Here is a 24,986-nt window from a genome sequence, read left to right on the forward strand (position 1 = left end):
CTCCTGTTTCCATCATCCTTGTGTCATTACTGCTTTTCTTTAAGACAGATCACTGCAGTCCACATAAGAGGATTCTCCAGACACAACTTTGTGTTGTGCCAGTCAGTCAAGTATCTTTAGAAGGCAGGTAGCTAGAATCGTATAGATTAGAATTAATCCAGATACTGTCTTTAAGAACACAGAGGTAAATTGCTCTTGCCACTGTGTCCTTAGCAAGTCAAGGACTTGAGGCCCTTTCCTGTAGGCAGCCAATGCACTTATCTCTAAAGACCCAACACAACATTTCCACTGTCATCATTTATACCCTATAAATAGGACGGCAGTGATTAACTGAAACTGCCTTCCCAATTGGTTAGCTGCATAGTGTCCTTGGTTGTCTAAGTGCATTTACAGTATATATTTGCTCTTACTGAGTTCTTCAAGACTTTATTGATAAATTATTCTGTAATAAGATGCTTACTTTATAAAAGCTTCCATTCAGTAAAGATAAACTTCACACTACTTGCTTTTAAACTTAAATGTTTAAGTCCTGTAGATTTTACTGGCTTCAAACCCTTTACATAGATTTTCGATTCCCAACAACTAAAGTGCTTTGCTGAATCTGGGCCTAAGAGTGAATCTAATGCATTATCCTTTAGCTGTTGAGATAGAGATATCATCTTAATTTGTTCCAAACGAAAATGACAAAGTGGGGAGATAGTCTGAATTGAGCTAATGAGAATTAGTAGAGACGTGACTGGAAAAGCTGGAGCACTTGTGCTGTTTGTGTGTGTATCAGAAGCTGGTTTCACAGGAAAAAAGCAGAAATGAGGCACTCTGGAAATAGAACTTCTGTATAAAGTTAATATAAGTAATTTTTAGTTTCCTCAACAGTGAGTAAGAAGAGGAAAGAATGTGCAGAGTTTTTTCTGAAGGCTTGCTAGGTGGCATTGTTGGTCAGAGAAGGAAGTTAATGAAACTTTATTTTTGCAAGTTAAACTATACCTCTGAAAATTATCTTGATTTGTTAGCTGCTTTTTGCAGTTCTATGGCTTGCTGCTTTCTAAAGCTGCAAAGTTAGATATAGAATTAATAATACAAAAAAGGGCTGTCCTGGCTCTTCTTTTCCAAGCATCGCAGGCTGCTTTTTATCACTTGCATTGTTACTGGGGGGCACAGGGTTGGGTTGTATGTAGGGTAGGGAAAACTACCCAGAGCCAGAGAAAATAATAGCCCCTTTCTGATTTAATATTTGAAAGTGAAAATGTCGTAACCTGTAAGGCATAAGTTTACAAGTGAGGTGGACAGAATTTCTCCTCCCTTTCTACCAGTATATCTCACTTCAGTGTAGCACACCTTGTCACTGTTTACAGCTTACTGCCTTTGGTATTGTGCTTCAAAAGTCTTTTGAAAGAGAAGCCTCTTGAGGGTGAGTTTGATTCCACAATGCTCAGCCTTTGAAAGAGACTACTTCAGCACAGAGCTGACTGAAACCTTTCCCTCTGAAAAGAAGACAATGGCACTTTAGAAATGTTGACATACTTGGGAACAGCAATGAAATATAAATTGCTCTACGGAAGAATAAATGGTGTAGCGCAACTGTTTTCCCAAAAGGAAATGCAAGAGAGAGCTTCAGCTGGGAAACTTAAAGAGTTTTACTGTTCTGCGAGGGCAAAAAGGGAAGGATGAGTAGGTCAGGCACACAGAGGGCAGTTTCAGAAACAATAATCTGCCAGTGCAATCAGGGAAAACAGGCAGTCATTTCCCAAAGTGAGGACTAAGGTTTTGATGAATGTCCATCAGTATCTGTCATCTCAAAGTTAGCAGTTTTTCAGCAGGCTGTAACTGATGTGGATCAGACCTCAGTTGTTTTTTTTTGGTCTGAAATACCAAGATTGAAAAAACCTCAAAGAAAACCAGAGGTTAATGGCAGTGTCTCGCACAGTATCTGATGGCAGAAGCTACTCTGGGTGGGTCAGCCTTGCTGACTTAGAAGAAAACTCTTGATGAGGATCATGCAGGTGAAAAGAGAGGAGAAAACGAACCCTCATGGTTTCAAGGCTAAATGCTAGCTTGTAAGAAGGGAAGGCTAAATTACTTGTTAAGTGTTCACTGTCTCTAGGCACATGTGAGCTTGAAGAAAATGAAGCAGCAAATCCGTTCTAATACAAAAAATGATTCCCATCATGAATTATTTGCCAGTTACCTCTTGCTTCCATTCTGACATATGTGGAAAGTAGTGTTTAGTTATGCCAATATCCCACTAATAATGAAAATCTCTCCAAGAAAAATTGCAAGAGAGGAAGCTGGTTTTAAAAATATGTTAACTGATCAAAATATTTCAATCCAAAATGTCTGGCTTATTAATATTTTTTCCTACTGCACTAAAATAAAAATGTCAATTTAGACTAAATCTGTATGCAGATTAATGGACTGACCTTTCACTCTACCTTGAGTTGCAATAGCTGCCTGTGAACTTACAGCTTCACTGAAAAATCAGAAGATGCTCTGTTTCAACTCCACTGAATTCTCTGCTTCTGCACAGGGACTGAAAGCAATCAGCATGTCAGGGCTCCAAGGGCATTAACAAGCCTTGCTGGCCCTGACCATCCCTCCGGGTCCTTCACTCCACCTAAGGACTAGGTTACCATTTCAGCCCAGCCCAGCCCATTACTGTTGCTCCCTGCACCAATGACACTATTGGATACTGGTCTCCATCTTCCTGCAGACCTGATCTGCCTGGCCACAGGCCCTATGGAGCTGGACCCATCCATGGTGTCATGTCCTGGCCAGGCTTCAACAATGCCCAGGGAACTGGCTGACAGCAGAGGCTGCCCCTCTGTTCCCTAGCCTGCCCTATTTGCCTGATGGGGAAGTGGGATGGGACTTGGCTGGTAAGGTTCTGTCCAGCAGCAGCAGCAGGATCCCCTGCTGCTTCTAGCATTCTAGTCCTTGGAGAAGCCAGTCCTTGTGTCCTGCTGTCCTGCTGACACAGTCTTAACGTTAAAAGTCACACAGAGTGACCCTTCTGTATAAAAAAGGCTACTATAGACATGCTGCTGAAGTGGGATATTAAAGCTTTGGGCCCTACTGACAGTTCCTCACCTTTCCTCAGCATTGTTGTTCTCAGGGTAGGCATTTTGTGTTATGCCTTTTGTATCATGCACTCTGATCACATTCTGAAAAGGAGAAAAACTAACTACCTGGGTAGTGCTGAAAAAAAGATGGAGAGAGTCACAATGTCTGGGGAAAAAAAAACATACTCTTTTCAGTCTGCATAAGCACTTAGAGTGTTTTGTGGATATATTTATTATACTTATATCAGCTGCTCTGTACTGACTTCCTTGCTACTCAGGCTGAGCATAGGGTAATAAAAGCCATTGTTATAAATCTGAATCTAATATTAATCTTAAGTAAAATTCTGCTCTATGATTTTAAGAAGTTGATATGAGAAAGAGAATGGTCTAAATAATATATTGAAATATACCAAGAAATAAAAAGCTAATGCCAAACTCTATGTTGAGAATGGCAACAAGGTTAATGATAACAATATCATTCCATAAGCATGAAACACAGAACTGCTTCTACCCTGCATTTCTCAAACCATGTACAAGCAAAACTCACATTTCAGTCAGGACAGAAGCTGGATTTTTGGTGTTTGGGTTTTTTCTGGGTAGTTTGTGAAACACAGGGGAGAATGTAGGCTCTTCTGCTTCCTCCCAGAGATGCTACTGACAGTTTGGTAACAGACTGCTATGCAGTATTGCTGACTGCGTAACATGCCAGTGTGCTTGTTGGCATCCAGCTTGCAGGGCAAACCTCCTTGACTCGCTTCCTCAGTCAAGGCCATGGAATATGTGGTGAGGTATCAACAGGGGGTTACATTTACCACTTCTCTTAAGCAATGCCAGGAACATTTCAGTGTTTCTGCATATCTTAATTGCTGTGCTGCCCAAAGGCTCGTGTAAATCCAGCTATTGTTTTCTTCAGAGACAGTTCTGGACTGTGACCACTAGGACACTTAAGCTATGTAGATCTGGTGAAGGAGAATTTATGCCGTTGCTGTGCTTCGTTCACCTACCTTGCAAGTAAATAAAATATTTCAATCTTGAAGCTGCTAGGCTGTTTACAAATCCAGTACTACATCTACTTAGGGGCTGTAAAGAAAAAAACAGCTTTAACATAGAAATGATAACCGAGGAAGCCAGAGGGAAGGAAGAAGGCATAAATACATTTTAGAAAGTGCAGACTCTAAAATTAAGTGCATCAACCAGGTATTTACAGGGTGAGAACAGGAATATGTGATTGTGTAGAGTGTGATAACAGCTCTTTTTCTGAGATACTTTGTCAGAAATACTTCAGCCTCCCTATTATATTTAGATGTGTACTGCAGGGAGTTTTAGGCTGACTTTAAGGAGCATTTTTTTCCCTCTTAAAAGAATGTACAGAGAGTAGTGTAAGATGTGAGACAAAGAAAGCACTAAATATAGAATTGCTTTGGTACATTAAGTCCAAAAAGGGAGTCAATAAGAATTCCTTCTCTTAGAAGACTTTTCTTTTAACTTGTTTTACATGCTACAGGTGAAATATACCTCAAGAGAGAATTTTGTTTTCTGTGTCTTAGTCTCTTCCTCGTGGCATCATGTGCATTTGTGTGAGAGGAGTCCAGTGAGCTGCCCAGACTTTTGCCTGCACTAAAGTTATGATTATGTTCAGAATAACAGGTGTTATTAAGTACATACTAGTCTCTGGATAGAAAAAAAAAGAGCATTTTTGGAAAGTCTGTGAGTGATTTACTAATGGACATCTCACAGTCACTTAGATGCCTTTTCAAATTTTCAGTTTCATTAGTTGGAGTAATTTGATGCTTTTGAAATCGAATCAGAGTTGTGAGCTGACTTGTCCTAAATGATGAGTTCACTTTAGGACTCTTCATTATTTTGAGAGTGATCGCTGATTCTGGCTACTCAATTTGACACCTAAAAAAGACACCACTTCCATTTTTTGGGAAGTATGATTTCAAAATAATTTAGTGTGGTTAATTCCTGACCATCTTGACTCATAAATTCTGAAGCAAGACTGTCTGAAAAGAAGAACTGTGAGGTTTCCTGAGGAAACTGCATTTTGTGAAGAACAAGACACTGGCTGGATAGGGGTGAACAGAGTCAGCATCTGCTGGTTAGATAGGCTGAAAAGCTTGATTGTTTTATAATAAAAGCTTTATTTTGAACTAAGTGTTTCTCATGGCTTTCCCAAGAATGATGACATTTTCCTGAGTAAAGTAACAAATTTAGACAGGAGCTGGCAAATGAGAATCACTGCTGACCTACTGAAAGGAATGGGTTGGGGATGCTTGCTGCAGAAACCTTGAGGGAACATAATCTGTGCTGGTTTCGTTCTATTAGAACGGCTGCAGCCAGTCAAAAGCCAAAAATGTGGATGTAGAACCAAGGTACTTTCTCATGGAGAGATTTCTTTCTGCTTTCTACAGGGTCAGATTTGATAACTCCCTTGTATTTTAGCCAGCAAGTTTTAGGGGAGGGGGAAGAAGAGTAGATTCATGTCTTTGCTGAGCAGGTCAATGTCATGCATTTATTTTGCAGAAATAAAAGAATGGTAAATTTGCTTTTCCTGCTCTTCCAGTGGATTTCCTGTTGTACATCTCAAGTTATGTGTTTGCATTATTTCATGGGGCTTTTTGTTTCTTCTATATGATACTATTTCCATTCTATAGCAAGAGAATATGGATGAAATCTGAGATTCAGTGTGAGCTCTCTCTCTGACTTTACAGTAGAGTCAAGATCTCATACCAAGTACTACTGATTGCTGCCTGCATAAAACCTTGTGGTCTCAACAGAATGAAGTTTATTGTTAGATTAGTATTTACTGTAAGATTCTGTGCTCATTGGAGTACAGACATTGAAAGGTTTTCATTAAAGTGATTCTTTTCTTCTGAAAATCATAAATAACTCTCTAGGGGGCTCAAAACCAAAGCCTGACTTTTTTGTGCACACTTTTGTTTCCTTCTGCTGCATACATATACATATTTATTTTATGTTGAGGTTGTTCAGAAGAGTTATCATAACATAAATTAGATGGTTGATTAAACCCCAGCATACTTTAAAAAAGACAACACATAAAGAGTTCGATGAAGTCTGGAAACAGATGCATAAAATACAGCATGGGGAATTGTTCTTTTGCTCTCTTAATCTGTCATAGTATTTGGACAGCAGTTTCTTTATGAATAGAAAATACTAGATACTGCATGATACTGATGATCTCCTGTTCATTGCACCTTTTAAAATATTTTTACTTCAGGAAATCAAAAAGGGAATGTTAAGTAGGAGGAGTGGTGGATTTCAGCCACTTGTACTGTGCCTGTTAGTAATTGGTTGCTTGGCAAGCGAGGTTAGGTTTTCTAATGTTATGATAAACTGCTATTTTTAAGATGCCAGATTTGTCCCAAGAATCTGAGTAGGAAATTTTATCCCAATAGTTCATATAATCAACTGTGAAAAACTCCAGCTGTCAGTTGTTTTCTGCTTCCCTGCCCATTACAAGCAAGATGCCATCACTAGTCAGAAATCTTCTTCCAGATGGTGTATGTAGCTTTAATTTTGAGTTTGTCTGATTAAAGGAGTAGTGAATGATTAAGCATTCACTAAGGTAAGCTGTAGCTTCTGAGTACTGTTTTCTTAAGTAACTAGAGCAAGGTGCTTAATCAAGCAATGAAGTGTCAGAAACATGTAAAATGCCATGATACCACAGCCATTGCTAATGCAGTCTAGTCATTTGAGCCTGTCACTTCACTAGAGTACATGGTGGGAAATACTCATTATAATTCTCTCCTCGGCAGACACAGGAAGGCTCAGACACTGCAAATGACTGTATGCTTCATTTGTCCCTGTAAATACTTCCAGCAATTTCAGTGAGGCTAACTGCAGAACTCACCACATCTATAATTCTAGAATTTGAGTGTGTAGTGCAAATTGCCTTTCAGCATTTGCAAGGGTGGGTGCAGAATTTGGAGGTTTGTATGTGTTTCTCATTTGTTCCTAACCAGACAAGCACAAAGTGATGCTGCAGTGGCCTGTTGGATTTCTTCAGGAGACATTAGACACATATTTCTTTCCAAAAGTTTAGAGAAATGTCTGTGCATGAGGAGAAATCAAATGATATATAAGTGATATTAACTGATATATAAGTGATATAAAATGAAGATCTCTGTTGTAAAAAGTAGTAAACTCAGGACTGATAAATCTTAACGAGAAAGCTTTTAGTCAGGTTGTCAATTTTGCCACCATTCCTTTAGCTTTGTTCTCAGAAAAACAGCTCACCACTGAAGAGTGATGCCTTTCTGTCCCTCTTCCCTCAGATAGTCTGGCTGCCAAGTAATCTATTTTTACAAAGTGAAAGGATGGAAGACCATAGCAATGTGTCTTTTTGTGATATTCTGTACAAGGTTCTCTGCAGAGAACTGTCCCTCTTGGAAGTGGCCCTCATGCTCTGAAGGGCTGGAGGCTGAAGAAAGAAAAACTGCCACGTACATCTCTCAGGCCTCCCAGGGACATCTGGGGCCTCTGTAATAGCTGGAATTATACTTAATGACCACATAGCCAATTCTTATCAAAATGTTTTGTGTGTCTTAAAGTTTCTACTCTCATTCATGCCAGCTCAGTCATTTCATCTTCTGTTTCTTTCAAATTACGTGATTAGCTGCCAAAAGTCTCCTAGACTAGGAGGAAAGCTAGAAAAGCTATAGATACATAAATAGGACATATTGTTCCCACAAGACGTCCTTCTCCACTAGTCAGCTCAATCTTCAGCTGCAGCTTCTAATGTTTGCCTCCACAAAGGCAGTGAGGAGGTCTGAAGAAAGCCCTCATCTGACTATTTAGCAAAAGGCATAGCCTTTTAGCACAAAAGCTGTGCTCCAGCTGTGCCTCCAAAGCACTCTGGTTATGATCTAGTAACTCCTTGCTTCTGCACAGGTGATGTTTAGTCCTCTGTAACAGTGGCGTCCTGGCCTGCATCAGGAATGGTGTGGCCAGCAGGAGCAGGGAGGTCATTCTGCCCCTGTACTCTGCACTGGTTAGACCACACCTTGAGTCCTGTGTTCAGTTCTGGGCCCCCCAGTTTAGGAGGGACATTGAGATGCTTGAGCATGTCCAGAGAAGGGTGACGAGACTGGGGAGAGGCCTTGAGCACAGCCCTACGAGGAGAGGCTGAGGGAGCTGGGATTGGTTAGCCTGGAGAAGAGGAGGCTCAGGGGAGACCTTATTGCTGTCTGCAGCTACCTGAGGGGAGGTTGTGGCCAGGAGGAGGTTGCTCTCTTCTCTCAGGTGGCCAGCACCAGAACAAGAGGACACAGCCTCAAGCTATGCCAGGGGAGATTTAGGCTGGAGGTGAGGAGAAAGTTCTTCACTGAGAGAGTCATTGGACACTGGAATGGGCTGCCCGGGGAGGTGGTGGAGTCGCCGTCCCTGGAGCTGTTCAAGGCAGGACTGGACGTGGCACTTGGTGCCATGGTCTAGCCTTGAGCTCTGTGGTAAAGGGTTGGACTTGATGATCTGTGAGGTCTATTCCAACCCTGATGATACTGTGATACTGTGACTCTGGAAACGTCCTGGAATCCTGAATGTTAAAATGTGACACAGGTTGCATCCTCTTTTGAGAGTCTGAAAAGGGACACGCAGATCTTTTGATGAGAAGAGTCTGTCTGTAGCGGTGCTTTCTTCTCTGCCTGGGTCACAGGTGTACTAGAAAAGACGAAGTCAGGACTGTACTCTGACAAGCATGGATTTTAGGCAATGAAAGGATGCCAGCCTGTCAGGATGCTCCCCAAGTAGCTCAAGTATGTCCTACACAAATGTCCATTATGTCTTGGTTAAAGCTTGGAGTGGATTGAATCCCTGAGCAAAATACACGAGAACCAAAAAGGACCCACTGAATGCTTAAATGTAAGGCCATGGGAACATAGCAGGAGAACTGGGTAAACAGCCTGCACACAGAGGAAAGCTGTAAAACTCTGAAATACCCTGCTTGGTGGAGAAAGATGCCTGATGGCTGTGATATCTTGTGGGGATAAAAGACTAAAAATGGCTTGAGGCTTTTCACATAAGCACAGTATGTTCAGAGGGAAGAATGCTTTCAAGTTTGGCTCCAAATATTGAAACTAAATTTAAAGAGGAGGAGTTTTCAGAAATGGTGAAGAATCCATAAGCTATTGAAAGGCTTTCTTTGACTTCTGCTAGAAAAAAGAGGCAAAGTAAGCATTCTCAAAACTGTTCAATAATTAAAGGTGTGTTTGAAGTGCCTGGCTAGCCTAGCCCTGCCTGGCTAAATACATGCTTAAATTGAAAGTTACATAACCCCGTAGAAAGGAGGTGATGGCACACTCTAATCTTGAATTATGTGCAGAATGGTTACAGCCAATCTCCCCTTAATACACCTGTTTTAGCCTGAACTCTGAGTGCTCTTTGCTCATCTTGTAAAATACTAGAGGGATTTTTTTGGTGTGTGTGTTTGTGGCTCCCACTAACAATTTTGGATGATATAATTGAAGGACAGGCTTGACTGACCAGGATCACATTTTGGCTTTGCTTTATGTGTGTGTTATTGTGAGCTGTTTCGCTGAAGGTTATCTCTGCAAGCCTTGTTTTGAGTGAGATTTCTGGGAAAAAAAAGAATTGGCAGAGAAAATGGGGAAAAAAGGAGAAGGGGAATGTGTAAAACAGAGATAGTTATAGACTCTTCCATTAATCTGGAAAACCAGGAATTTAGGATTGGGTCTAACCTTTGTTTCTATGTGGCTAATGTGCAGAGGAAAATGGTCTTCACACTGTTGCTCTTCTAGGGCTGTGGCACTAGGGAAACATGTACAACACAAAGACAAAAGACAAAGCTGAAGAATACACAGCCTTGATGAGCTGGGGAAGAACAAGTGTAGAAACCAGGATTTTAATTTCCTAAGGAATTTTGAGTTATTTCCATTTTGAAGCAGAATACCCCTCATTTAACTAGAGGTGTTTTGCTTTGACAAGACCCAAGGTACTCTGTTCCTATTTCAGCTTTTAAACTGTTTTAAGATATTGCAGTAAGAAGTTAATTCCAAATCATAGAATCATAGAATCAAGTAGGTTGGAAGAGACCTCCAAGATCATCCAGTCCAACCTATCACCCTGCCCTAGCCAGTCATCTAGACCATGGCACCAAGTGCTTCATCCAGGCTTTTCTTGAACACCTCCAGTGGTGGTGCCTCCACCACCTCCCTGGGCAGCCCATTCCAATGCCAATCACTCTCTCTGTGAAGAACTTCCTCCTAACATCCAGCCTATACTTCCCCCGGCACGACTTGAGACTGTGTCCCCTTGGTCTATTGCTGGTTGTCTGGGAGAAGAGACCAACCCCCACCTGGCTACAATGTCCCTTCAGGTAGACAGCAATGAGGTCCCCCCTGAGCCTCCTCTTCTGCAGGCTGCACACCCCCAGCTCCCTCAACCTCTCCTCATAGGGTTTGTGTTCCAGGCCTCTCACCAGCTTTGTCACCCTTAAACCCCTCTTATTCTGAAATTTCAGTCTTCTCAAAATGCTGACTTTAAATTTACTTTTTTGTTTTTCTTTTGTGTTCTTTAACCGAAATGATCTCAATCCTGTTGCACGGTTTGGAGTTTTGTTGTCTGCTTTAGTTTTGACTTTGTTTCCTTTGTTTGTATGTATGGCTTTTGTGAATATCCAGACTGAGAAAGCTCACTTGGAATCTCTGATGGCTGTGCTCCTGGGTTCTATAAACTTCAAATGGCACATACACACGATTCTCTGAATTATCATTTTCTTAAACTGGTCCCCAAACCCCAGTAAATGTTAGCTGAGGCTTCAGTAATATTACAAGATTCATCTTGTTTCTCATCATGCTTGTGGAGCTACAAGGCTGTTAGATAATCACTTGCATAAATAGTCACCATTACTTTTAGAGCTGGGCTTGGAGTGCTGTACCACTGACTTGGCATCGGCCTAGATGAGTCTCAAACCATTTCTTTTCAAGCCATTTGACTTTTTCACTTCAGACCCTTGAAAAGTTTTACTGAATATTATTCTCAGTTACCCAGTTGCTCCAGAAAGAATTCGGCACCTACTGTTTTCTGAAAACAGAGGTCATTTTATCTCCACCCTATCTAATTGTACACACCCGTAGCTGTCATTGTTTAGTCTTGCTGAGTGATGTCCTGTAATCATTTTGTGCTAGTTTGAAGCAGGGTAGAATGTTTTGGTAAGAAAAAGTAGATAATTGGCTATGAAAGGAAAACATTGGTGATGTCTCCTTCCCTCACAGTCTCGCTGAGATGTATGGGAACAAGAAGGAAAACATTAGATAATGCTCTCACCATTTTGTTCACTCTGCTTCTGGCTTCAGACTGAGCCACAGCTCCCTAACCTCACTGCCACTAACTTTGCTCCTTAACCTCTTGGCTGAACCTCTTTTTCTTCCTAGGATTTGGGGTAAGGTTGAGAGGGGCAAGGGGAAGGTGCAGGGGTGGTTGAGAGCCCCTCCTGGGGACTCAGGTTTCTGGGAGGGGAGTTGTGTTTCTGTATTTTAACTTGTATAATTCTGTATATATTGTAAATATCTGCTTGTATATTGTGCTAGCTGTAAATAAATAGCTTCATTTATATTCCCAGAGTCCAGCTGAGTTAGCTGGGGTTCTTTCTGAAGTGTGTGTGGGGCAGGGCGGGTAACAGCCAAACCACCACACATTTGTACTTAGGTACTTTCTCATAAATCTTCTCTGACAAAGTAACTGGTAAAGTCATTAGGTTAAAAAAGAAAACACAAAAAGACAAAAGGGAAAGCCCAGTTTTGAAAATGAAGCCATTTAAATATGCAGTTATTCAAAAACCTCACAGCCATAGGAAAAACACTGGCTGCAGCTGCTCTCAACTGTACAAGCACCACTATACCTTTTGTGCTGAAGCTGAAGCTTAATTAATTTGCTGTGATGATCCCTAGAAATCTGAAGAATTAAAGAGACATGACTTTTCAGCATCATTTGGTTATGAAATGACTCAGGAAACATGGCCTTTCATTCTTTTTTCCATAAATTTGATTGAGTAACAATAGTCAGAAAGGATCATGAAACCTTTGTGACTTAGGAGAAGATGAAATCCACTGATGGAATCATAGAATCAACCAGGTTGGAAGAGACCTCCAAGATCATCCAGTCTAACCTATCCCCCAGCCCCATCCAGTCAACTAGACCATGATGTGCTTCTTGAAGGCAATTATACTTTCTGGTTTGTTGGTTTTGGGGGATTTTTTTTGAGTACTTTTGGGTCTAGTTGTGGGGCTTTGGGGTTTTGTAGAGCTTCAGGTTTGGAGGTTTTTTTCTTTTCATAAATCTAAAATTTAAGTGAGGTGAAGCTCATCTCTTGTCTTTTCTTCCTTAATTTGTCTAGCTGTGAAATAATTGTTTCTCCCTCAGCTTTTTGCATGCTTTAATATGGGAAAGGCACATGGGTTTGCAACTCCATCTCTTCTAGAGAGTTGCATTTGCACGTAATTAAATAGGTACATCTCCATATTGGTCTCCATGGTGCCAAAGCCTCCTCATTTTCAACAAATAGAACATCAGCTTAATACTGCATTTGTGTTCTGTATTACAATTAAAAATCAGCTAGAGTTTCCCATGTGCTGCTACAGTCCTAGAAAGTAGAGATGGGAGCTGGGCCTGTTTAGCCTGGAGAAGAGGAGGCTCAGGGGTGATCTTATTACTGTCTACAACTACCTGAAGGGGCATTGTAGCCAGGTGGGGGGTGGCCTCTTCTCCCAGGCAACCAGCAATAGAACAAGGGGACTCAGTCTCAAGTTGTGCCAGGGTAGGTATAGGCTGGATGTTAGGAAGAAGTTCTTCACAGAGAGAGTGATTTCCTATTGGAATGGGCTGCCCAGGGAGGTGGTGGAGGCACCGTCCCTGGGGGTCTTCAAGAAAAGCCTGGATGAGGCACTTGGTGCCATGGTCTGGTTGATTGGATAGGGCAGGGGGATAGGTTGGGCTGGATGATCTTGGAGGTCTCTTCCAACCTGGCTGATTCTATGATTCTATGATTCTATATGGCACTTAATACTAATGCTTTGGCTTTGTATTCATATATAGAGAGAGATTTGGTTTGTTTCTCTTCCTTCTCAAACTGTTAACTCAATTTTTTGGTTAATCATCGTACACATTTTAAATGCCTTTCTGCAATCTTGCTCGATGCCTTTGCTCTTCTAAACCCAGCAGTTTGCTAGAACAGGACTTTTAGAAATACTAGCTAAAACATCTTGACAAGCTAAACACTTCTTAAAAGTGGAGTAGGTGGACTTAGTTGACTTCTTGCCAGCTACAGTGTCTGTGTACTGTCAAAGAAGATAAGCAGTGCTGCATACAGCGGATCGAGGCTGGTGCCAAGAATCGGCAGATTCTGGACCTGGTCTCATTTCTGCTATTAAGTAGTGTTATGTCTTGAACAAATCACATCTGTTCCACTGCCCATGAATTAGGGACAGCAATTACCTACTTCTTTCAAAGAAGGAAATTTATTCTCCTCAAGTAAGGAATTCCTAAAGATTACGGGCTGCACCTATGCATGTGCATTTGGCACACATTAAATGTCTCCCAGTCTCTTAGCAGCAATGGTCTTGATTGATACAATATTTGAGGAATTTTTTTCCAGTTTGAGGACAAAATAGTTTTGAACTCCAAAAGAGAAGGTAGATTTGGTTTCAAAATATTAGGCTTTTGTTATGCTTTTCATAAGCATGCTATTGAAATAATGGGGTTATTTTTTGCCTCTCTTCCACACTTACTGTGGTTGGCATCTCTGAAATGGAGAACTTCTGGTGATGTTGCAATTCCAGTTGCATCTCAGTTACACAATGTAAATGCCTATAAATATGAATTCTCAAATCTTTCTTTTGTCAAAACACTAGCATGTGTACTAACATGCAAATTAATTTTTAATGCCATTTTATTCCCTGCTTCTGTGCAAATCAGCATTATCTGACACACCTGTGTTCTTGCCCACTGCATATACCCCAAAAGAGCTTGAAGATTCTTCCAAATATATCCAATCCAATTTTTTGGCTTTACAACTTCTAGCATATGCTGGCTCTTTCTGGATGCCACAGTAAACAACTTGAAATACAGCTTGTGATTTTTTTTATAGCTTTGAACAATTCATAACTATCTTCTGGATTTTCAGCAAACTTTACACATCCTCTAAGTCTATGCCATGCTACTACTCAAATCCTGCATGTATTACCCAGAGATTTCTTTTATTAACCCCTCCTCTCTTTCAGGAATATTTTTCTTCTATATTTTCACTCTCTTTTTATACCCTGATGTATTATTTTTTAACTTTGTGGACTGGATGTTAGACTCTTCAAAATCACTTTAAGTCTTGTAAATATCCTTTGAGAATAGAATGTTATAGAAGGATTCATGGAAACAGGTTAGTCTGGGGTGTTCAACCTCAGGGTGAGATGAAAGGTGCCAAGGGGATGCTCTGAATAAGATTTTTTTATGTTTTAAATGTATATATAAGCTTAGACTCTCAGAAAAAGAACAGTGTTTATTGTGTTATACTGAGACCTCAAGCATAACCATATCTGACAACTGAAAGGATAGCATCAGTGTCAAAAGCTACATACCCTGTAAGACCAAAGTGAAGGATTAGCCTCCTGAAATGTGTAGTCATTTTGGAAAATGTTGGCCCAGCTAAGAATGGAAATTTACACTGTTCTTTCTTAACTTGATTATCCTCCTACTCTAACTTAGAAGCCTCTTTTAAACACTACTCTTGCCTAGAAAAATACCTCAGGAGACAAAAGCCAAGCATTTTGAAAACCCAAACAGATAGCATGAACCTGATCTAGATCTCCAGTTCACAGAAGTCCTCCTCTGTGCCCTGCAGCTGCCCAGTGATCTTTAACAAGCAATTTGTGAGGATAGGGCTGGGTGCTAGGTTGGACTGGATGATCTTGGAGGTCTCTTCCAACCTGGTTGATTCTATGATTCTATGATTGTATGAAGTATTTTTCTTTTGGGATGCACAGCAAGTGGATACCTAACATCTTCTGAAGAAGAAGGTTCTTCTTTATATGAAATAGACTGCCTGACAGCTTCCTGTCCTTCATAGCTGTTTATTTTATGATGGAACCATGTGTTTTTTGCCTGATCACATTTGAGTGTCAAGATGGCAACCAATTTCAAGATTTTAGCAACTCTTTTGTCCTTGAAACATGCCATAAGCCTATGGATATCACCAAAATTTAAAACTGAATATGCTTTAGAGGCTACTAAACAAAACATATCAACTACTGATATCCATCCTGAAAATACAGAGTTGCTGCCAGAAACCAGGGTAGTCTGTCTGGTGGATACACAAAAAGCTTATGTAGCTTGTTTCATGCTCATCTAAAGTTGATCCACTTAATTTATATATTTCTTCCATTAAACAGTCCACTGCTGCTTTTTTTCTGTTTGGAAAGTGTTAGTGTTAGAAGAGAGAGACTTTATGCTCAGAGGACGTGAGATTAGAACAATCATTTTGATACTGCAGCTTTGTATTTGGAGGCAGGCAGCTTCTGAACATGCAGAAAATTTTTATGCTGACATGCATCTGTGTTGGGAAATAATTTCAAACTCTGAGATAGTAGCAGATGTTAGAGTCCAAACTGCTGGATTTGGATACATATATATATAAGCTTTCAGTGTTATTAGAGAACAGAAGAAAACACATGGCATAACAATAGGTCAATTTAATGGCATTGTTTGCAGTAATGCTGACATTTCAGACATAATCTACAGTGCTCGAGAAGTAGGCCATTTTGCTGGGCAGAGAAGGATTTGGTACATTCTTTTATATTACTATGTCAAATTGGATTAGGACATAATAAAATGGAGAATGTCAAATAAAGGCCTTTGGGATTGCTGGTTATGCAGTCTAATAAGCTGCACAAGGAATTAAGATGAATGTACTCTTCAGAAGTGTGACAGACTTGTCATGTGGAGTTGTGTAGACCTTCCCTTTTTCTAGTCCATTTCCTTGGTTTATCCCTGCTTTGCTGCTGTGTTGATCTACATTGAGTGCATTTCCTTCAGTAAGTCTGGCAAGCATTTATCTGGTTCGTGATTATTATTATTTGAAATAAGAAGACATTCAGTGATAAAAGTATTGAAAACTTGCTACAGTGGCTACGGGGTCATTTTGCAACCATAAACTACTCAGTGGTGCTCAGAACTTTGCTAAAGTGTATTTCAGAGTTTCACCAATGACGGCCACAAGAGTAGTCACTGCAGCAAGCAGCCTGTAGGATTCAGCTTCTACTGTCAGCTTGTGAGGTATCTATGCTACAGAGACATGAAAATGTACTGAAACTTGGTTTTTTAAAGAATGCTTGGAGAGGTTTCTCATAACCTAGCCCTTGACATTCTGGAAATGTTAATTAGTAATCTGAGTACTCCAGACTTCCATTTGTCTGATACTTTTATCTCTGAAGTCACATTGGCCAAAATTGGATAGTGTCTTCAATGTACTATGAATCTCTTGCCTTGAAAAAGTCTCTGTTAGCTGAAAACCTGGTGACAGCTCTGGAATGGCAGGTCATGTGCTCTGTTTGGATTAAGAGAATTACACTTCACACAGGAATTAATATTAGTAGAAATTAATACATGACTTTTGTTTTGATCTTGGATTTAATTTCAGCAATTACAGACAATCCAAATACAAACTATGCTGCATTGCTTCTGAAATCTGGGAGGGGAAGTGATTAAAAAGAAAATACCAGAATCAATCATTTGCCTAAGTGAAAGCACAGGGGAAGGTCTGGTTGGTAGCACAGTAACTCCACCAAACATGTGCATGCAACTTCCAGTGAACTGTGAAATTGAGAAGTTGAGCTTGGGACACTTCCTGCTATATGAAGGCAAGCTTTCACTTGGAATGACTGTCATCTCTGTCAGATTCTTACTGTTCCCTTGTGGTTGAAGAGCAGCAATTTTTGATAGAAAGGTCGAGTTCCTCCTACTCTGACACAGCAGCAGTAGTTTTCTCACTCAATGTACCCATGCCTGTACCTTGAGTGAGAAGACTACTGCTGCTGCTGCTGCTGTTCCATCGCAGTGTGAGAGGATTGTGCAGTGAGTACACATCATGTTCCACACACAAATATGTAACACTAAGAACAGTGAGAAACTGTCTTCAAACAAGGACAGTGTCAATTCTCAAAACCAAATTCCAAACAAAGAAATGGATTTAATCAGTTTGGTCTGTAATATGGGCATGCTACCAGGACATGGAGATACAAATAAGGTGAGGGTCTGAATTCAGGGAAGTATTTGTCTCAGAAGAAACTTCTTACAGCTGCTTACACTCAACTCAGCATATACTTAAGCCCTTCCTGAACAGAGGTCTAACAAATTTACACTTTGATCTTCCTGTTAATGATGTTTGGCTTATTTAAATCTAAAATGGACATTCCATTTGAGGACAGTTTGACATGGCAAATCAAGTATTTACTGACTCTTGGCACTTGTACTTTCACCTCTGTGGACTTCTGCAGTGTATCACTCTCATTGAAGGTCTGTCTCCCACTGGGTGTGCGTAATCAATTTCTAATAGCATTACAAGGAGGTTGGCTCTTGCTTTGAGAAGAAAGCTTTCTTTTCCAAGAGCAATTTCTCTGGTTTTGTACCTAATGACTAATTGGATTCCTGCACAGAATTTGATATGTGAAACATTGGGATAACAGAAATCTAGACTTACTTTGTAAGCTTCCCCTCTTGCTTTGTAACAAGGTGGTGCTAAACAGAGTTAAATGAATTCAGTGTGTTTCATTACTTTCATGGAACAACCTTGTCTGAACTCTGCCTGGATTACAGACGTGGTGTTATCTCACTTTATGAGAACATAGGCTTTTGAAGGCCAGAATATCCCTACATAAGAAATCTTGAATCTACAGTTCTGGCTGATCAGTATGTTGTAATTTATGTTGCAAATCATGCAAAACACAGAAAGACAAGCAGTAGTATTTCCTTACATAAACTTTAGATTAAATATGAGTAAGAGAAAAATATTGTCCATCTTTTCTACTCTATCAGCAGTGCAATGACTAAGCCCACTATCTCCTACGTAAGACATTCTTTAATACATCCAAAGGATGAGAAATGAGGATTGAAAATGTACTGTCAATTCCCTTGGATTAAGGTCAAAGCTTGAGAAAGAGAGAGAATAGCGAATACTTTCCTTCATACATTTATCAGTTTCAGTTATAATCAGATTAAGGAACTCAAATAATTAAATATAGATATATAATGTATATAATAAAGAAGAATTGAAATACTTACATTGGTGACATATTCAATATCCTTCCAAATATTACATTCCCTGGGAAAATCTGCCAAATCTAAAAAATTATCCACTATCACTTGGCCAATCAAGTCATGCCTGGAGAATCTGTCAAAGTCATACACAGAGAAATGGAGTTTCCTTGCATTCAGATCATTGTATGGCACAGTAAATAAAAAAACTTCATCAAATACTGGATTTAGTGTCTTTCTGTGCACTTTAGTCTGGTGTTTTGTTTTCCTGTCAGGAAGTAGATAGATCTTCACGTATGGATCTGAAGTTCCAGAGAAGTCCTTTGCTGGCAGGTTGATGGCCTTGTGTATCTTCACTATCAGCTGCTCTAAATCACAATCATATTTCAGAATGAAGTTCAGCTTTCCACATGCCTTGCTGTTACTTCTCCGGCCATCATCTGTGTCCACTGATCTTTGTTTATAGAGCTCTGGCTTAATACGGCCAATCCCTGTCAGTTGCTCCTGTTTCTGAACCTGCTGGATGTTGAAGTCAGGGTTGGAGAGGTTGAGCTGTCTTCGGATGGAATTGTGCCTTAAGTGAAAATGCAAGAACTGAATGAGATCGTGTTGAGGATGATAAGAAGCTGTGTGCACAGACATTAAAGATCCTGTTCTTATTTGACATGCATTTCACAATGAGGTTTTCATTCACATAAAGTGCTAAAGCATGATACCCAACAGCCGTGAGAGCTCACCCTCTGCATCAGACTGCTCATAGCACATCATTTTCTCTTTCTGTGTCTGGGGCTAGTACTATGCACTCTTCAAATCTGTCTGAAGAAAGTGATAAATGCAAATTCATGTCCACTGCAAATCCAAAAGATCTGCCTTATTGGCAAGTATGATATGATGTGATAAGCACTGTAGCTGTTTGTATCAGTTACAATTTTCAGCTGAATTATTTGAATTAATGCCTCTGAAATGAGTTACATTATGTTAAGCCCTGGCTGCAGGATCTGGTTTCCTATGCCAGATGAGCTTGCTGATTTCTGGTTCTGAAGTAAAGGTGGACAAAGGACAGCTTCCTGACATCTCTGCATTTTAATTGTTGATTTCTACAGCTCCACTTACAGTTCTGGCCTGAAACCATCTCTAGATCACCCCCAAAATTGTTTCATTTTGTTCCGTCATACCTGATGTAACAAGCTTTGTGCCACCATGGCAGAAAAGCTTCTTTAGTTTGTTACTCCATGGAGACAAAGTTGCTTTTAGCTTACCTGGAGTCACTCAGTTATTGTGATTGAAATTTCCACTTCATGAGATGGTAAAGAAATGAAATTTGCAAACCCTGTTGGAGTAGTGGGATGTTAAAGTTGGATTAGGGAAAAAATAATCTTATGTGAGTTGTATTCCACTTTTTTTGTCCTACTCATATGCACATTCAGTGTATTGGTGTTACAAGCTTGTCTGAACAAAGAAAGAGCATGTGGAAAATGCTAAAATATCCCAATTTGTCTCAAACTAGCAGACAGAGGATTAGTCCAAAGCTATTTGTGTTGAATGTAATCAGCAATAGTTCCTCTGCTAGGATCATTCATTCGTTCCTTGTAAATATGTTTGTGCATGCTTAAAACAGCAACAGTCTCTTACATACTTATTTTCCCTCTTATTGCATAATTTTACAGCTATACATTAATCATTTACATGATAAAACACTATCATGTCACCAAAAGATATATTTATTGTTCAGCCTTAAGCTCCTCATCACAGTAGGAGGTGCAGAATATCCTGGGAGGAAGAAAAAGGAGAGCACAGAAGAATCAGCTTGACAAGGATTGTAGCAAAGGCAGGTGCCTGGCCTCTGTGACCACAAAGAGCCACAGCTGGCTGCCTAGTTATGCCAAACAGCAGCACAGAAGTGAAGGATGCAGTCCAAGGAAGAAGGGTCCCTCCTGGGAGGTGAAAGAGTATTTTTTTGGAGAGGACCCACACAAAAGTAGGGGGCAGTGCAAGAGAAGAATAAAAAGCAATGCCTGCATCAGCAATTGGTGCATGGTAGGGGTGGAACCTGGACAAGTCATTTCCCTGTGGACAGAGAGCCAGCGTAACAATACTTGCTGGAGAAAGCCAGACAGGGAACAGCTGCCAGAAGAAAGATCTGCAGATTTACAGGAGTGAAGACATTGTCTATACACTCAGGATGCTGCAGGAAGTTCTTTTATAGATGGTGATTGGTGATGTTTCTTATGAGATGACTGTGGCTTGGTGATACTGTGCCTTTGCCATTTGATTAAGCATCAGGAATGCTTCTCTGCTGTAGCAGAAAAAGCCTGTATCTGACTCAAAACTCTCACAGTACCAAAGACACACATGAGAGCTCTTGATGTTAGATGTTGGATATGAATCTGCCATTGGCAATGAATCTCACAACATGCTTATTTCCCAGCAGTTTGAAAAGAAAGAGGCATTAGCCCTGTACCATACTTCTGGTCTCTTAGTCCTTAGTTGGAATTCAACTGGACACGCTAGGGTGCAACCTCTGGTATCCATAATTGTGGCTTCGACCTTCCCATTACAACAATATAAACCCAAAGCATTCTTATGCTAAGGATGAAGGGTACCCTGGAGCTTTTTCTGCATAGAGTTTACAATGTTCTGGGGACTTCTCAAATTCTTCCTCAGATGTTTTGGACAACCAGCAATTACTGAACTTGCTGCTAGCTTCTGCCCTTTTACCCATGTTCAGGTGTGCCTCCAGGAGAGTCTTGGCTAACCTTACTCTCCCAGATAGCCATTCAGGAGGACAGCATAGAGAAACTGGGCTACTGCTGTACATTCTCCAGCTGAAGCACATCTGCTCTGACTCAAAAATTTACTGACTTTTCACATGCTAATCTTTTTCTCTTACTATGTGAAATACAATTCTTTTATCACTTACCCCTGTACACCCTCCCTCTTTCCTCCTCCCTCCTGTACTGGTTCTCAAGTCCCACTGAAGACCTCGTATCACTCCCAGTCATGATGTGGCTAACATGTAGAATTTTTAATCTCATTTGTAATTCTTGCAAATGTTTCATTAGCTTGCCCTACTTCTTTGACTATTTTAGAAATCTTGGAGGAAATATTACTGAGTGTTTAGCATCAGTGCTAAGTGCAAGTGAACATGCTCTACAAGCTAAATGTAGGCTGTTCTGGTGCCTTGGTTCTTTAAGGAACATGGTGCTCTGTGTTCTCTGGCATCTGAGAGAGAAGTGCAAATGAGGCAGTTTTCGATAGAAGAGGGGAGGAGCATGGTGATCCTGTCCTTTTAACCTAAGAGGTTTGTGCACCTCTAAAAGAACTTCTGTGTATTTTCTTGGCTGGCATGTAGATGGTGCATTTTTAGTAGATCAGTGTACTGGATAACCAAGCTGTGTTCTTTTGGCTGTACCTGCATTCATTAATATCAGAGAGAAACTGGAGTTACTGACCGAGCAGAAGAGGTTGGTTCAGTGACCTGACGCTGCATTCGCATGCTGTGTACGCAGTTCTCCTTCGATCCTGCCTGAGCATCTAATGGAATATCAGGAGAGGTGTGGCTGATCTTCATGGAGGACTCTGGATAGGCTGTAGGCTGACCTAGATAATCCTCACTGTAGTCATGGTCATTGGTCTCTGTGTCTGTGTAGTTGAGGGATTCTTGTTTGTTGTCTTTGTTCCCAAACGGCAAACCACGCTCTCGCCAAGGGATCCAACAAAGCTTCCAGGATACGAACAGAGAGACACCAAACAGAGCAAGGCCACAGGCTGTGACAACTAAGGAGAGCAAGCTTACTGAGATATCTGCAAATAGGAGAAACACATGCATGTCACATCTTTGTTCTCCTTGGAGTTCTGCATCTCCAAAGCATACAGCATAAGAAACGAACACCTCCATACTGCAGGTCTACAAAAATGAAATTCTAATCATTGCAATAGTGTATAATAGAAACATACTAAACCTTCTAGTCTTCTTTTTCTTTCTCCAAGACAAAAAACAGCATAAGGCTTATCTGGATGGAACTTTGCCCTCCGAAAGTTAATGGGATGAAGGGTCACTCAAAATATGAAAAGCATGGTTCGTGTGTCCACTCAGCTTTCTACTGGTGAAAGAGCCATTCCTACACCGTGTTTTGGCTTTTCTTTTCATTTTATGTAGTGCAGTTTCCTCCACCTCCTTTACCAGATCTTAGCATTTCCTCTTCCAGAGATTGTGTTATATTTAAACACAATGAAAATTTGCCCACAGGACATGTATTTTTAAGGTATACAACTGAAATAACTTGTTTCATTAATTCTCTTCCTTCTAATCTTTGACTCATTCTTGTCTTTGCAAATTGTTTTGGACTAGCAATACATGGCTGGCTATTAATAATTCAGTTTAGGTACTGATATGTCTTGAAAACTGAAGATGTTTCTGTTTTTTTTTTAACTCTAAAGGCTCTTTTGTCTGTTTCCAAAATTCTGTTATGAAAAGGAATGTGGAGATGAGACATTTGTTGCTTGGCCTACATTCCTAACATTATCCTACTCACCAACAATCTCAACACAAGTAAGGTACAACTGGGAGAAGCTTTTTCATTGCTTTGCTTTGGTTTAAGTTGCACATTGGGAAAGCGACTCAGTGGAACCACTGTTTTTATTGTTTCACTGTTATTGAAATTAATTTCTCTGTGGATTACAACAAATCATGCCTTTAACACAATTAGTAAGAATTCTATTTTACTGTCTCACATTCTAAACCCAACCTGATCAAAGCATTTTTTCACACTGTGTGTAGGTTCAGAATGTCAGGCTGCATCTCTGTAACTAACAGCTAGCTTAAATTTTCAAAGGATGGCAGGAGGCTGAAATGTACTGCTCCTGCTAGGACAATTATTTAAAAATGACAATTAAGATGAAGCTGCCTCAGTCAATTTGGAAAAGGGAAAAAAGGGAAAGAGTATTTTTCAAACAAGTGGAAAAGTCAGTACCTTCTGCCCCTGCTGTGAATCTCAGTCTCCCTAGCCAGACAGGAGGACACTGACACTGATCAGTTCCACAGAGAAGCTGTCCAGTTTATTTTTGCATGTTGGAAAACAATTTTAAGCAATTCTAACCAGCATGGCCCTTTCTGTCCTTCTCCCAGTAGTATAAAGACAAAGCTCATTAAAAGTTGGGACAGCACAGCAGCCGCTTGAAAATACAGCAAAGCGTTTCAGAGCTGAAATTAATTAAAGAACTCCTTCCCAAGCACAAAAGGCTACTTCAGAGAAAGTAGAATGGTGGTTCTTGATATTTTTGGAAAATTTACTGGTAAACAAGTCTGGCAGTGGAGGCAGAGTGCAACCTCTCTGATTAAAAAATCAGAGAAACTGGGATGCAGTAGTGAAAGAAGACCTTCAGAATAAAGCAATTTGTCTTGGATTCCCTGGAGGAGAAGGAAGAAATACATCAGAGGTCTGCAAAAAGGTCACTTTTCAAAGGACTGATTCAAGTAAATGATCCAGCATTGAAAGAAATGAGAAACTAGGAGTTGTCAGAGCCAGCTAGAAGATTACAAGGTGATAACTGGAGACTGCCCGGTGCCAAGGGTATGTAAAGGTGAGGAACAGCTGGAACGGTAGATGAACAGTCCCTTACCTTAAGGATGACTTTAACAGAGGACACAGTCCTGTAGAGAACTGACATAATGAGAAAAAATACACAGGAGCAATACAAACTACTTTTCATTTAGAAGGTTTGAAAGGCTTTAATAACAAACCTCTTCATTTGACAACATAACACAGAAGAACCCCTGGTCTCGCAGCTCACTTTCAGGGAAGCTGGGTAGTAACCAGTACAGGTTACTTGTCAAGTGACAGAGTAAGGGACTATTTTTCAGCATTTTGGTTCCCCTCTTTCTGACTCTTAGGAACCATTTTTGTGATATATCCCCCCTTACCCCCCGGGTGTAAAAGGGACATCCTTCCTTCTGTGAAAGAGACTGGGGCTGAAAGGAAGCGCTCAAGCTGTTCCCTTTCTCTGAGCAGTCGTTTCTTCTACTGCACACCTGACTGGCCATTTTCAGTGTCAACAGCTTGGGTGAGTGCAGTCCCAAGTGAAGATTTTTGGCTGCATCCTGAAGTTGCTTTTCCATTAGCCATTTGTGCTGCTACATACTCTATCTTCTGTATAATTTTTACTTCATAATTCCAGATGTCTGTTTTTCTAAGCTTGTTTACTTGAATTCCCATGTGGCAGCAGTATGCATGTGATGCCAGTGTTTTCATCTGCTTTGTAATGAGAGCAGGAAAGCTGTATTTGTTTGTCCTTACAGAAATCTGCTTCTCAATTCACTTTCTTTCACATGAATTTATGTGTTTTACGGAGCAGTATCTAGCGTAAGTCTGAACTACAACTGCCAACTGAAGTGTGGGCAAGTACCAGAAGCAAAGCTGAGCAGTTTACAGGTGGCACAGGTTTTAGAAGCACCAAGGAAAGGTGCTGAGTACTTCATAAAGAACACATTTTTCAGTAGCATTGCAACATATTCATTCAGTGTGCACATTGTGCACTTTTGGATCGTCACCTGTGCTCATTTTTAGCATCTGGCCAGTTCCATCTCTGGCTGACTAATATAATTTACTCTCTGCACCTACTCTGTGCTGAAACAAGCTCTTCGATGCTCTT

The 24,986-nt window shown here is 40.5% G+C and overlaps 1 protein-coding gene and 1 long non-coding RNA gene across 4 annotated transcripts in view; one reads left to right on the forward strand and one right to left on the reverse strand.

Moving 5' to 3' along the window:
* LOC135186231 (uncharacterized) overlaps positions 1-24,986 on the forward strand; it is a 240,152-nt gene that overhangs the window by 79,613 nt on the left and 135,553 nt on the right. The window lies entirely within an intron of this gene.
* SYT9 (synaptotagmin 9) overlaps positions 1-24,986 on the reverse strand; it is a 67,606-nt gene that overhangs the window by 12,459 nt on the left and 30,161 nt on the right. For all 3 annotated transcript variants that reach the window (XM_064163797.1, XM_064163799.1, XM_064163798.1), the window contains exons 2-3: positions 21,788-22,139; positions 18,363-18,909 (exon numbers count right to left, since the gene is read on the reverse strand). In XM_064163797.1, the coding sequence (XP_064019867.1) occupies positions 18,363-18,909; positions 21,788-22,139 (899 nt within the window). The remainder of the gene's footprint in view (positions 1-18,362; positions 18,910-21,787; positions 22,140-24,986) is intronic.

This window comes from Pogoniulus pusillus, chromosome 24 (genome assembly GCF_015220805.1).
Source record: "Pogoniulus pusillus isolate bPogPus1 chromosome 24, bPogPus1.pri, whole genome shotgun sequence".
In the NCBI taxonomy this organism is placed as follows: Eukaryota; Metazoa; Chordata; class Aves; order Piciformes; family Lybiidae; genus Pogoniulus; species Pogoniulus pusillus.